Source organism: Anneissia japonica, unplaced genomic scaffold, assembly GCF_011630105.1.
Source record: "Anneissia japonica isolate Jap-2015-1 unplaced genomic scaffold, ASM1163010v1 scaffold287869_len1821871_cov162, whole genome shotgun sequence".
In the NCBI taxonomy this organism is placed as follows: domain Eukaryota; kingdom Metazoa; phylum Echinodermata; class Crinoidea; order Comatulida; family Comatulidae; genus Anneissia; species Anneissia japonica.
The window spans coordinates 349,414-361,775 of NW_022741034.1; the positions used below are offsets into that span (position 1 = coordinate 349,414).

The following is a 12,362-nucleotide window of genomic DNA, read 5'->3' on the forward strand; positions in this document are numbered from 1 at the left end:
TATAATATATATATATTATATATATATAGTATTTATATTTATATTATATATATAATTATATATATCCTACCATTTATTTATATATTTATTTATTTATTTGTTTGTTTGTTTATTATTTATATCCCACCATTACCATTTGTCTTTAATTGTTTTCTATTTTCATATTTGTCATTTTAGGCTCTGTACCACATCCAGATCTGGTACAAAATGCAAGCATTAAACAGCATATACTACGGGAACCACCTAGCCTGCCACAGTGTAAGTAACAACTAACATCATTCAATCAATCTCTCCATCTCGTTGGCTCTGATCATGAACCATGTGACCACCCAAAATGAGTTGTTTGTACGCAAAAAGACCAAACCTGATATTGCCACCATAATACAAACACAATAACATTTATATTTTGATATCTGTCACCATGGTTCTCAAAATTTTTCATGGTGTGACCTATTTTCAGATTCCCAAATGATTGATATTTTAGGAACTAGATTTTTTAGTCTGGATCGAAAATTGCATAACTTGTCAATTTTTGCCGAGGTTATATGCTACCTTATCCAAAGTTCTCATCTTGTTTAGAAACAGTCTGAATTATGATCCACAGAAAGGTTTTGCCAACCAAAATTTGTTTTGTAATCCACAGTTTGAAGACAATCACATCACTAGTTAATGTAATTTGTAAACTGACCAAAAATATAAATATCTTATAATTTACATCATGAATAATATAGGTTTTAATGTGTTTTCGATTCCGTATATCCAGCACTTTCATAAACACTACTTATATTTAAATGAATAACATATATTGTATGTTTTTTCCATTCTATTTTTCCGGCATTTTCATGAATAATACACATTTACAATTACACTATAATTAATATATATTGTATATATGTGTTTTCCATACTTTCTTTCCAACATTCATGAATGATAAATCTTGTATACTGGTTTTCATTTCATCTTTCCAATCCAATCCAATCCATTTCAGTCTTCGAATTATAAGGCGCATTATATGAATTCACAGTGCACCGATTTGAAGGAGTCCTCAGGAAAAAAAGAAACAAAGGTAGAAAAGTATACAATGGGAGAAAGTAGAAAACAGGAAAAAAAAGGAACAGAAGAAAAAAACACTTTAATGGACCTTTCAGTTAAGCCCCGCCCCCTGGATATTGTTGCCAAAGTCCCACAAATCAATTGCATTAATATTCATAAACATGTGTGTTTGTAGGACATCACTGATTGGTCAGTTGTTAAGTTTGATTGACAATCCAGTCCGGGAAGGTTCATTAAAACATCCTCCCTCTCATTAGCTGTATAATTTATCCAAACAAAATATAGATATTGGATTAAAAAAATTTAAACAAGTCTGTCAGTCTTTAATTAAAATAATCAAACAATTAAGATTTTTTTGTGATACATTTATAAATCCTAAAATTTGTCAGTAAATTTAAAGAGAAAGGTATTATTTTTATGCATCTGTGGCGGATTGCGGTCTTTAGACGGTCTTAATGCTTAGCCCGCTTTAATCGTGACGTCACTACTGGTGCAAAAACAAACTCCACTACCTAAGCTATCAGAAGACTTTTAAATGTAAAGCATCATGTGTATAATGTTTTGTCTTGTGAAAGTTTTAGGACAGTGGTTAAGTTTGCGTACTGTACTTGTCTTCTGGTGTGCAAACCCTGCCAGGCACTGAACCAAATTGTGGATTCAAGGGGGACCCAGCCAGCCTTGGGCCCTCTAAATATTTCAAAATTATTGTAATTCATCTAAAATTTCCAGCCATGTAGAGGTGCCATCTATCTATCTTCCTTCTATTTAGATACTGTATTAATTCTGTTAACGCCTCGGCGTTACTTAACGTACAGTATCTGTAATCACATAAATTTTCTTACCTCCCCAACCTTGGTGGGGCTGTCTACACCCTCCATTTGTGAAAGACCCTCCCTGGGCCATCTCGCTCTCAATATTTCGAAATCCTGGAACTGTCACTGTGCACTGTGGCTGCCCGTGATTCTCATTGTCATTGTTGATATTTCAGCAAGGAAGCAAATATATTTACATTTACATTTTTGCTGATCATATTTTATTTCTTTATTTTTTAGTTTTACCAAAGATTTTCCAGTATGTAGTAAAGGTGCTTTTTCAAGTGTGTCAGTTGTTTTTCGTCCTATTCTTTAGTATTCGATGGCCATCACACATCATGGTCCAGGTAAGAGTTCCCAACTCCACGACAAATCTTGGCCTCCCTCTCAAGTTTATGTGAGAAGTGTGTGATTTGCACATACCATATTTATTCTGAGTGGTGTTGAATTGCTTGGTGGTTAAGATGCTTGCCTTCCATTCCCAGGGTCTTGGATTCAATTCCTGTCACTGTTGCAGGATTTTTTCTCACAATCGAAACAACTTAACTCAAGAATACATTTTAACACAATGCTTAAAAAATATTTACTCGAAGAGTATATTCTTAAGTTTAAGACTGAGTCTCATCATGTTTACAATTACTTGTATTATTGTCGTTGTTATTATTATTATTATTATTATTATTATTATTATTATTATTGTTATTATTTATTACTATTATTTATTACTTTTATTTATTATTATTATATTATTATTATTATTATTATTTTTAGCCCATTATTATTATTATTATTATTATTATTATTATTGTTTAACTCATTTTGTATATGCTTTTGGAATTTGGCAATAAAAGTGAAATAAATAAATGAATGAATGAACTTCACTCCCGAAACCTCTCTATTGAGATTTAGTTTTGTGTGAATCATCATGTGTAAGGGGTTGTCACCTACAGGTAGGAGTGTGATATGTGTACTACTTACAATTCTTGGTGCATGTGCTGTGTGCCTAAATAAGTAATAAAATAAAAATTTAAAAAAATTGAATAAATGCACTGCTTTAAATAAATTCCCCCTTCCCAAAGAGACAACCCTTCAAAGCCTCATTTGGAAAAACACCTAAATTATTAGGTGGTGCTATGCAAAATGACCCATGAAAAGATTTTCTTTCATCAATGTCACTCAATGAGAACCTTATACTAAAAGCAGTTGCAAATGTACTGCTAATGTTGTGTTAAAACAATTACTGTAGATGCTGTAATAATTATTTTTGTTTTCTTGGCAGGTTCGTTAACACATGCATGTATTCTGAGTGATTACCATTAAAAAAAAGTTAATGTTTTTTCCAGAATTCTCCTTTTATAGATATGAAATCTTGAAAAGGAATGATTTACCAAACAATCTTGAGAAACTAGTGCTAATCCTAAAAATTAAAAAATAAAATTTCAATCTAAATTTGATAATATTTAAGTACAGTTTTAATTTTTGTGATATCTGATTATTTTTGGTTTCCAGCTTTTTTTCTTTTTTCTCTTAGTTGTACATTTTTACTTATATTTGTTTAATTTTGTGTACAAGATACGGCCTCATGGAAGAACACCTCTTTTGTAACTGACCTTCCTTTGTAAAAGTATTATTACAAATATTATTATCTATATTATTGTTATTGTTGTCATCATTATTATCATCATTATTCTTATTTTTAATTGGTGCTATGTAAATATTTGTTATTGTTTTTTATTTATTGTTTAAAATTATTGTTTTATAACTATTATTGTTAATATTATTATTATTATTTATTATTATACTGGTCAGCTAACTTACTCCTAGCCAATACTATGATATCCGTTACATTTTCTCCCCAGAATCCTCCATCAATACCCACGTTATTTGTTGCTTGGTGTGCTCGTATTATCTACGGCAGTAAGTACATTATTGATTGGCACAACTACGGTTACACAATCTTGGGCATGAGTGTTGGCAGTCAACACCTCCTCGTTAGATTTGCTACATGGTATGATTTGTTTTATATATATTTATTTAAAAATGTAATAATTGATAACATTTCTGTACTGTAAGTCTACATGCTAGTCGTATTATGAAACCAGATGATTTTTTTTTTTCAGGAATTCTTAATATATATTTCGGTATCTTTATTTAAAAACATCAGATGTAGATAAAAAAACAAATTGCATTATAAAATGAATTGTTAATGTTAATTAATTACAGTAGTAATTTTTTTTTTAAATTGTATATTTAGAAAAGGTGAAATTAGAGATATAATAATACAATAATACATTAAAAGTACAAGTGAAAAGATATTAATTAATTAATATTTTTATTGTTCATTGTTTATATTGTTATTGTTCATACTACAATGCACCCTCTAATTTGTGACCCCCTTTAATTCCGAAACCCCTCTAATTCGAGATCACATTTTCAAAGAGCCAAATGACAATCTTCAATCTTTTAACACAAATCTAACCCTCTAAATGGTGACCAAACCCGAGATCACCCCAAATTTTCAGGTCCCAAAGGTGGTCTCGGATTGGAGGGCAAATTGTACTTCTATTGATTATATTCATAATTTTTCTTTTTTTTTCTTTTTTTTAAGGTTTGAGAATTTTTTTGGCAAGAAAGCAGATGGACACTTCTGTGTGACAAATGCAATGAAAGAAGATTTGAAGAAGAATTGGTCGATCAAGGCGAACACACTCTATGACCGACCACCAGAGATATTTCAAGAAACTGCACTCAAACAAAAACATGAGGTGTGTTTGTTATTTTGTGTTTAAAAGATCTTCAGTAACATGAAAGGACAGCCCAACAAGTTAGTGTCATTCTAGTGAACACATTACCAAAAAAGCCCTGTGCAGACTATCAAATTTCATTTGACAAAAAAACATGTGAAATGCCTAAATATGGTCATGATGACATCACATGATGACTAGGGCTATGTTCTCACACGGCTGTTAACGGTTAGCAGAATTTGTATCCTGCTAACCGTTAGCTGCTGTGCGTCCATGTGAGAAAATCCTGATCCGGATACCAAATATATGATGATCGAATAAGAAACTGGAAATTTTAAACACGTATGTGTGATTGGTTGATGATAGAAACGCCCTCAACTTGTTAACCGATAGCGCTTGCTAACCATTAGCGTATCCGGATACCGCTAACGGTTAGCGCTAACCGATCGGGCATTCTCACGCAGGTGCTAACGGTTAGCGCTAATGGTTAGCTCCCGATCCGGATACTCGGGCTCTCGTGAGAACCAGGCTTATATATAAGCACATCATGACTATATGTGGCAAAGACAAGCCAAACCAGTCACTCGTCGCAAATCCTGTTTTGGAGATAATGGCCAAAGCATGCTGGAATTTCAAAATTTTGGAAATCTATTTTATTGCACTAAACTAACCTTTATATATCTATACATCATGCTATGCTCTTATTTTCCTCATTTTCAACAATTTTTAACGATTTGGTGATGGTTTCTGCCTAATTAATGCCTGAAATCGTAAACTTTGAAGGCTGATTTCTCAAATATTGTTCTTTAAACAGCTGTATGTTTAAACTCGTGTAACTTCATAACGAAGTGTCGGATTTAAATGATTCTTTTACCATTTTATAGCTCCCATTTTACTGTTAAACCCTGTATTAATAACTAAAAATTGATTTTTTTTTTTTTTCCGACGAGTGACTGGTTTGGCTTGTCTTTGCCACATATATGGCATACAACAGTTTTTTATCAAATAAAATTTAATAGTCTAGAAAGAGCTTTTTGTTGCTTATCCTCATTTTCATCATGTCACCTGATGAATCTGGCAGAGTACAATGGTTGTGCCAACTGAAAACTGTCTCTAGCTCAGGCTGAAACAATGTACCTAGCAGGTTTGTAGACATGATAAGAATTTATTAAATCATTCATTTTTCTTCTTTTTTCTTTCTCACACAGCTTTTTCTTAAGCTTTCTGAAGAGTATTCTAGCTTCGGTGATGGCAGTACCCGAGGAATCAAGACAGCATTCACTGAAGACACAAGATCATCTGGTGTAGTGGAGAAATCTCAAAGACCGGCTCTACTGATCAGCAGTACCAGTTGGACTGAGGATGAGGACTTCTCAATACTGCTTGGTGCACTTGAAAGTAAGTAACCAACTACTGCTTAAAAATATGTAGTATGATGATGATGATGAGGAGGAGGATGAGGAGTATGAATATGAGGAGGATAACGATGAATGATAATGATTAATGATTGATGAGTATTATTGATTGGTTGGTCCAATACTTATTTCCAATGATGTCGTTTTGGTGGTTATTTGAGTAGTATGCCAGGAGACAATCCCCTGCCATTTGTCTGAAGAATCTACTTTGTTGTTTAACATGCACATACTGTAGACCTTATTGCAAATGGTACCGATGGCCTGAACAGCTTATCTAAAAGAGTGTTATGTTAATTTGCAATTTACCTACTGTATATCTAGCAGAAACACAAGATCTGCTGTTGAATATAAACCACAGGCAAGTTCCTGGTGGTGTCGCCACAGATTAGCGCATACACAGTGGCTATGACCACCGAAGCCAACTGAGTTAAGCTGCTTTGTAAACTGATTCTAAGTATTATGTTGATAATGATGATGATGATGATGTTGTTGGTTCGTGATGATTGATGATATTGATGATGGTGCTTAAATATAATGTATGATGATAATGATTATGTTGATTATGAGTATTAAAGGTGATGTTTGATAGATGATGATTAAGCTTAAATCAATTCTGATTGAATATGTTTTTTGTGAAAAAATATATAATTTTTTGTTTTTGTTTTATTAAATTATATTTATATTGTGTTTAGAATATGAGAAAGCTAAAGAGTTAGGTGACAAATTAAGCCATTTACCACCTCTTGTGTGTGCTATCACCGGAAAAGGACCTCAGAAGAAATACTATCAAGATATAATTGCTAAGAAAAGTTTCAAGCATGTAAAAATATGTACACCTTGGCTGACTGCAGAGGACTACCCACTTTTACTAGGTATGCGATTCACAATGCTTTATATGCAGTTACGCATGAGATATATATTTGTATGTATAAGTCTGAGCAATTTACTTTTCTAAGTAATTGCTCATATAATGAATAATATGGTCAGTGGCAGATTTAAGGGGCCCCCTTAAAGTTTTCAAAATTAAAAAAAAAAAAAAATTAGAAAAAAAGAAAATTCAACTCTCAAATTTTTAGTCTAAGAGTGCCATTTCTGGCCTCTAGAGGTGCCATAATCATAAATTTTCTTCCCTGAGCCCCAACCACGGTGGGAGCTGAGGTAGTATAGACCCTCCATCTGTGAAAGTCCCTCTGTGGGCCCCCTCTATTTCAAAATTCCTGGGTCCACCACTTATGGTTAATATGTGTGTTTAGTCTTGATGTTATTTTAAGTATTTACACATTTAATTAACATAAAATATATGCATTTGCATATTATATTCATATTTTTATATACATTTAAGTTTAATGGTAAGGGTGATATCAATCTTTCCACACAAATGTTAAACTGAGTAATAAGCATAGGAATGTGACAGTATTGTATACTTTAGTACAGATAAGGGATAATACTTTTACTCATAACTTTGGCAATAGTATAGTCGATTCTAGTAATGACGTTTAATTTTAAAGTTTATAATGTGGAGAATATATTAAAAAAGTCAATTTTTTTGTTTTGGTCACTGACCAAGTGGTTTTGACTTGGCAGGTCCCATATTCTAAAGCAAATGAACATCTAATGGCTGCGAGAATCCTCATTTCCCGTCCGTGTGCAATACTGTAAAACGAGTATTCATTCTCGTCCAAATCATGAACCGTGTTCACATGATGTTTCCCTCAAATTTCAACTCTTTTAAAAACATCAGGTGCTGCTGACTTGGGCGTGTGTTTGCATACCTCTTCCAGTGGTCTGGATTTACCAATGAAAGTTGTTGATATGTTTGGTTGTGGCCTTCCTGTCTGTGCCATCAATTTCAATTGGTAAGTTGACAATTTTTTTGACTTAGTAAACCCTACAAGCCTTTAAAATCTAGTACATGAAGACATTTTTCAACTAAATGCACTTTACAGCCTCTATTATTAAGACCAAATATATGTCACTTCCATAAATATACTAATAACCATTGAGTCAGCAAACACAGTTCCTTTCTCAGAACCATACTCTATATAACACATGGTGACATTTTGCAAGACCTTACAACACCGACAGAAACATCTGGCATTATACAAAAATAACACGGTTTGAGGTAAAGTAGTGAATTCGAATTCCTGATGTGTCGGATGATTTGGACTACCTCCTGATGTGAAGCGGAGGGTGGTAGTCCCCCCAAAAAATACAAGTTTGCGTCATATCCTGTGAATGATCCAATAAACACCACAGCACATGTTCATTTTTTGGAGGCTTAAAAGCAGTGCTTATTCAAGAGGGCGCTATTACAAATTATTATTGTGCAAAATTGGTAGGTGTATTGAATATATGCTTATATCTTACTTGCAATATTAATTTAATTGAATTCATGAGAAATTTGATTTTTTAATGTTATATTGATAATATGAAGTTGAATTGATAACAGAGCGGTTACAGCAGAAGCCCTAACCTACAGCCTTAATATCAGCACTGGTTCATGGCACGCTCGCCTATGGCTCTGGAGGTGGAGCAAGTCTCCTCAGATAAGGACTATAAACTGTAGGCCCAGCCTACGCAGTTGGCTTATGTGCACTATAAAGAACCCACTACACCTTTTGAGACAAGTAGGGGGCCTCAGTGTACTGGTCCGTCTCATAGCCCCTGCCCTCATCCGGATGCTGAAAAGTCATTGATGAGTATCAGCATAGAATTAGAATTACAAAACATGTCGGATATGAACTGTTAATTAAAGGCCAACTCAAACAGCATCTGCAATTTCTTGTTGCATTGGGTCTGCATGATTTGAAACGCATGATAGCCTGCATCGGGGGACAGAATATTAAACATGTTTAATATTTTCTCAGCGATCTAAACACTGTCCCCAATGATGAATTACAATAGGCCGAGTCGTAGAACACTGTCTGAGTTAGCCTTAAGTATATCATAATATAATGTGTGCTTACTCCAGAGCAGCTCTTAGCACAAAAAAAAAATCATGCTTGCTTAAGTGATAGTGGCACATATTGGAGCAATTATGATATTGTAACAATTTGGTGTACATCATAGTTAAAATTTTTACTGTTTTATTTTGCTTTAGTTTGAATGAGTTGGTTAAACATGAAGAAAATGGATTGATCTTCCAAAATGAAAGTGAACTTGCTGAACAACTACAGGTAAGATAAGCAACAAGTAACTAAAACCTACAAGTATATATTGAGAAACTGTTTTTGTCAGAAGACTGTGTTAGCAGGAATGCCTCTCTGAACAGTCAAAGAAACATCCTGGTACCATTAAATTTTGTTTATGTTTTTTTTTAATGTAGGGCTAGATAAATATGTAGGTCAGGGTAAAAAATATGTACTGTACTGTATTTTCATATTTTATTACTGTAAAGCTTGTGTAATATGACTTTGCCTAACTCAAATAATTTAGTCTTATTTTACATGCCAAATTGTTGTGTTTTCCATTAAGTAAGTCAGTCAAAATTATCCAATTCGAATAATTTTTTAATGCTATTTTTGGATTCGACTTATGGAAGTTCAGCTGTATATACTGTGTTAGTATTTTTATTCATTGTTACTGGGAAAGCAAATTCCATATGTATTCACTGTTGCCTAAGGACCAATAAAATGAACTTTTGAACTTTAAACTTTGTAGTATGTACATACTATACTATATAAATGATGATAGCGTATCTGGTCTAGAGTGTGATAACTCAATTAGTTTCATTTATTTATTTGACTAAACACAATACATAATTAAAAACAACAGTATTCATGGGAGGGGCAGTTTAAGCAAATATTCACTTAAACTCTGAGGAGACAGCTACCCCTAATTTTCTAAAAAAATTATACAATCATGAATTTTTGAGAAAATTCAAAAGAAAAAAATGTTGTTAGAGTATTTACATATTTATATAAACCTTTGGCTTCCAACTAAAAAATTAGAACAAAAACAAAAAATTTACCCTGTTTTACTGACATTAACAAAATACCATTTTAATAGTTTTTTATTTGGGAGCAATTAAAAATTTTATGTTTAATTTTTGAGTGATTTTTCAGATAAACAGTACAGTTTATATTTAGGTTAGAACTAGTAACCAGGGCTGGTTGTTCTTCCTTACTTTCACATTTACTTTTTGTTCCTTTTCTTTACTGTGAATTTATTCATTCTATATTCAGCTAGAAAAAATTTACAATACAATTTACACAATAGAAACAACGGAAATAACAAACAACTAGAAAAATAACCTAAGATGGCTAGGATTGATGATAGTGACAAACACTCTGGCTCGAAAGCCCATCAACCCAGTCTTAGGAAATTAGAGAAAGTATAAATAAAAAGATATCAATAATTTATTTACAAAAAATTAACAAAAATGAAATTAACAGTTAAAATAAATAAATAAATAAAAAATAAAAAAACTAAAAAATAAATAAATTACAGCATAAATTAATTTTTCTATATACAGTTTTTATGTACAACTTAAAAGGAGCTAAAATGAATAAAAATGAAAAGAAAACAAAATAAAAAAATACATTAAGGGTCAAGGAAATTGTAAACAGAAATAAACATGTAAAATAAATAAATACAAAAACAAATAAGTAAATAGGACCTAAAAAATTAAATAAAAATAATACCTGAGAACATCTCATTAATTAATCAAAATTTAGATACAAGTTCAACATTAAAGAGTCTTTGAGATCATCCGGGAGACAAGTCCAAATTCTGGGAAATTCATTAATAATGGCATTTTTAAAAGCTAATGTCCTTGCGTATTGATAGATTTTAATAAATTTCGATTTTTTTTGGTTTTTTTTCAGGTGCTTCTTTGTGGCTTCCCAGAAAAAAAGACCAAATTGCAAACGTTCCGCGAGAACCTAAAATCCTTCCAGGAATACCGTTGGGAGGAAAGCTGGACCAATACAGTGAAGCCTACTCTTTATGTATAACATCAGAACCTTTCTGCCAGTATATTTATTGATTGATGATGAGAGTTGATAGTAGAAACTTATTACATGCAAGCCTCAGTGAGTACTCGGTTGGAGTGTTTCACTACACATGCTCAGTGTACACGCTCATCACTCACTGCATATGCTCACTGCACATAAATGTGAATACACAGTGCACATGCCCAGAACATGTGCTCAGTGGGGTTGCCTCATGTGCTCATTGCAAGCTCTCAGTGCACATGCCTTACATACCCAGAGCACATGATTGCTAAGAGCACATGCTAAGAGCACATGCTCAGTGCAAGCTCTCAGTGCTCATGCTTAGTGCATACAGTATACTCAGTGCATACAGTATACTCAGTGCACATGATTGCTCAGAGCATATGCTCAGTGCATGTTTTCAGTGCTCATGCTTAGTGTGCACATGCCCAGTGTATACAGTATACTCAGTGCACATGATTGCTCAGAGCATATGCTCAGTGCAAGTTCTCAGTGCTCATGCTTTGTGCACTTATCCAGTACACATACTCAGTGCGTATGATTACACAGAGCACATGCTCAGTGCAAGCTCTCAGTGCTCATGCTTAGTACACATACCCAGTGCACTTACTCAGTGCACATGATTGCTCAGAGCATGTGCTCAGTGCCAGTTTTCAGTATTCGTGTTTAGTGCACATACTCAGTGCACATGATTGCTCAGAGCATGTGCTCAGTTCAAGATCTTGGTGCTCATGCTTAGTGCACATACCCAGTGCACGTACTATGGGCACATGATTGTTCAGAGCACTTGCTCAGTGCATATACTTCATGCACTTACTCAGTGCACTGTGCACATGATTGCTCAGAGCACATGCTCAGTGCTAAGAAATGAAGGTGTGGTCTTTCATGGTGATGTTGAACAAGAAACAGTTTATGTTGATTAAGCCTGACTGCGGGTCTAGCTAAAACTAAAATGAAAAATTAACAAGGATTGAGTGATTGACTATGTGTGTTCACAGCCCAATGGTAGAACAGCCTTTTGGTTGTGTAGGTTTGCCATGTTGAAAAATAGTAGATTATTATTGATTAAAGGAGGGAGACATGGGATAAACCTGTGTTGTTCCTAGGTACACAATAAGTACCAAATAATATAAACATTAATGATGCCAGCAAATTGTTACAGCTGTTGTTGTAATTTATAAACCTATGAAGAACTTATGTATCTGAGGTTGAAAATGGAAATTATAATTTAATGTTTATGTTTAGGAAATTCAGTGAAGAAAAACTTATGCACAATATTATTATTATTATGTTATTAGTATGAATTACTGATGTTGACATGTGACATGTCGATGCCATTTATTAGTATAATTTTATTTATGTATTTAGGTGCAAAACATGCAC

At 33.3% G+C, this 12,362-nt stretch overlaps 1 protein-coding gene across 1 annotated transcript in view; it reads left to right on the top strand.

Moving 5' to 3' along the window:
- The window catches only part of LOC117118524 (chitobiosyldiphosphodolichol beta-mannosyltransferase-like), a 13,431-nt gene extending 1,391 nt beyond the window's left edge, over window positions 1-12,040 (top strand). The window contains exons 2-10 of the mRNA XM_033263150.1: window positions 178-258; window positions 2,106-2,212; window positions 3,725-3,873; window positions 4,474-4,630; window positions 5,818-6,007; window positions 6,717-6,896; window positions 7,766-7,880; window positions 9,125-9,200; window positions 10,851-12,040. Of these exons, the coding sequence (XP_033119041.1) occupies window positions 178-258; window positions 2,106-2,212; window positions 3,725-3,873; window positions 4,474-4,630; window positions 5,818-6,007; window positions 6,717-6,896; window positions 7,766-7,880; window positions 9,125-9,200; window positions 10,851-10,979 (1,184 nt within the window). The 3' untranslated portion in view covers window positions 10,980-12,040. The remainder of the gene's footprint in view (window positions 1-177; window positions 259-2,105; window positions 2,213-3,724; window positions 3,874-4,473; window positions 4,631-5,817; window positions 6,008-6,716; window positions 6,897-7,765; window positions 7,881-9,124; window positions 9,201-10,850) is intronic.
- The last annotated feature ends 322 nt before the right edge of the window (window positions 12,041-12,362 follow it).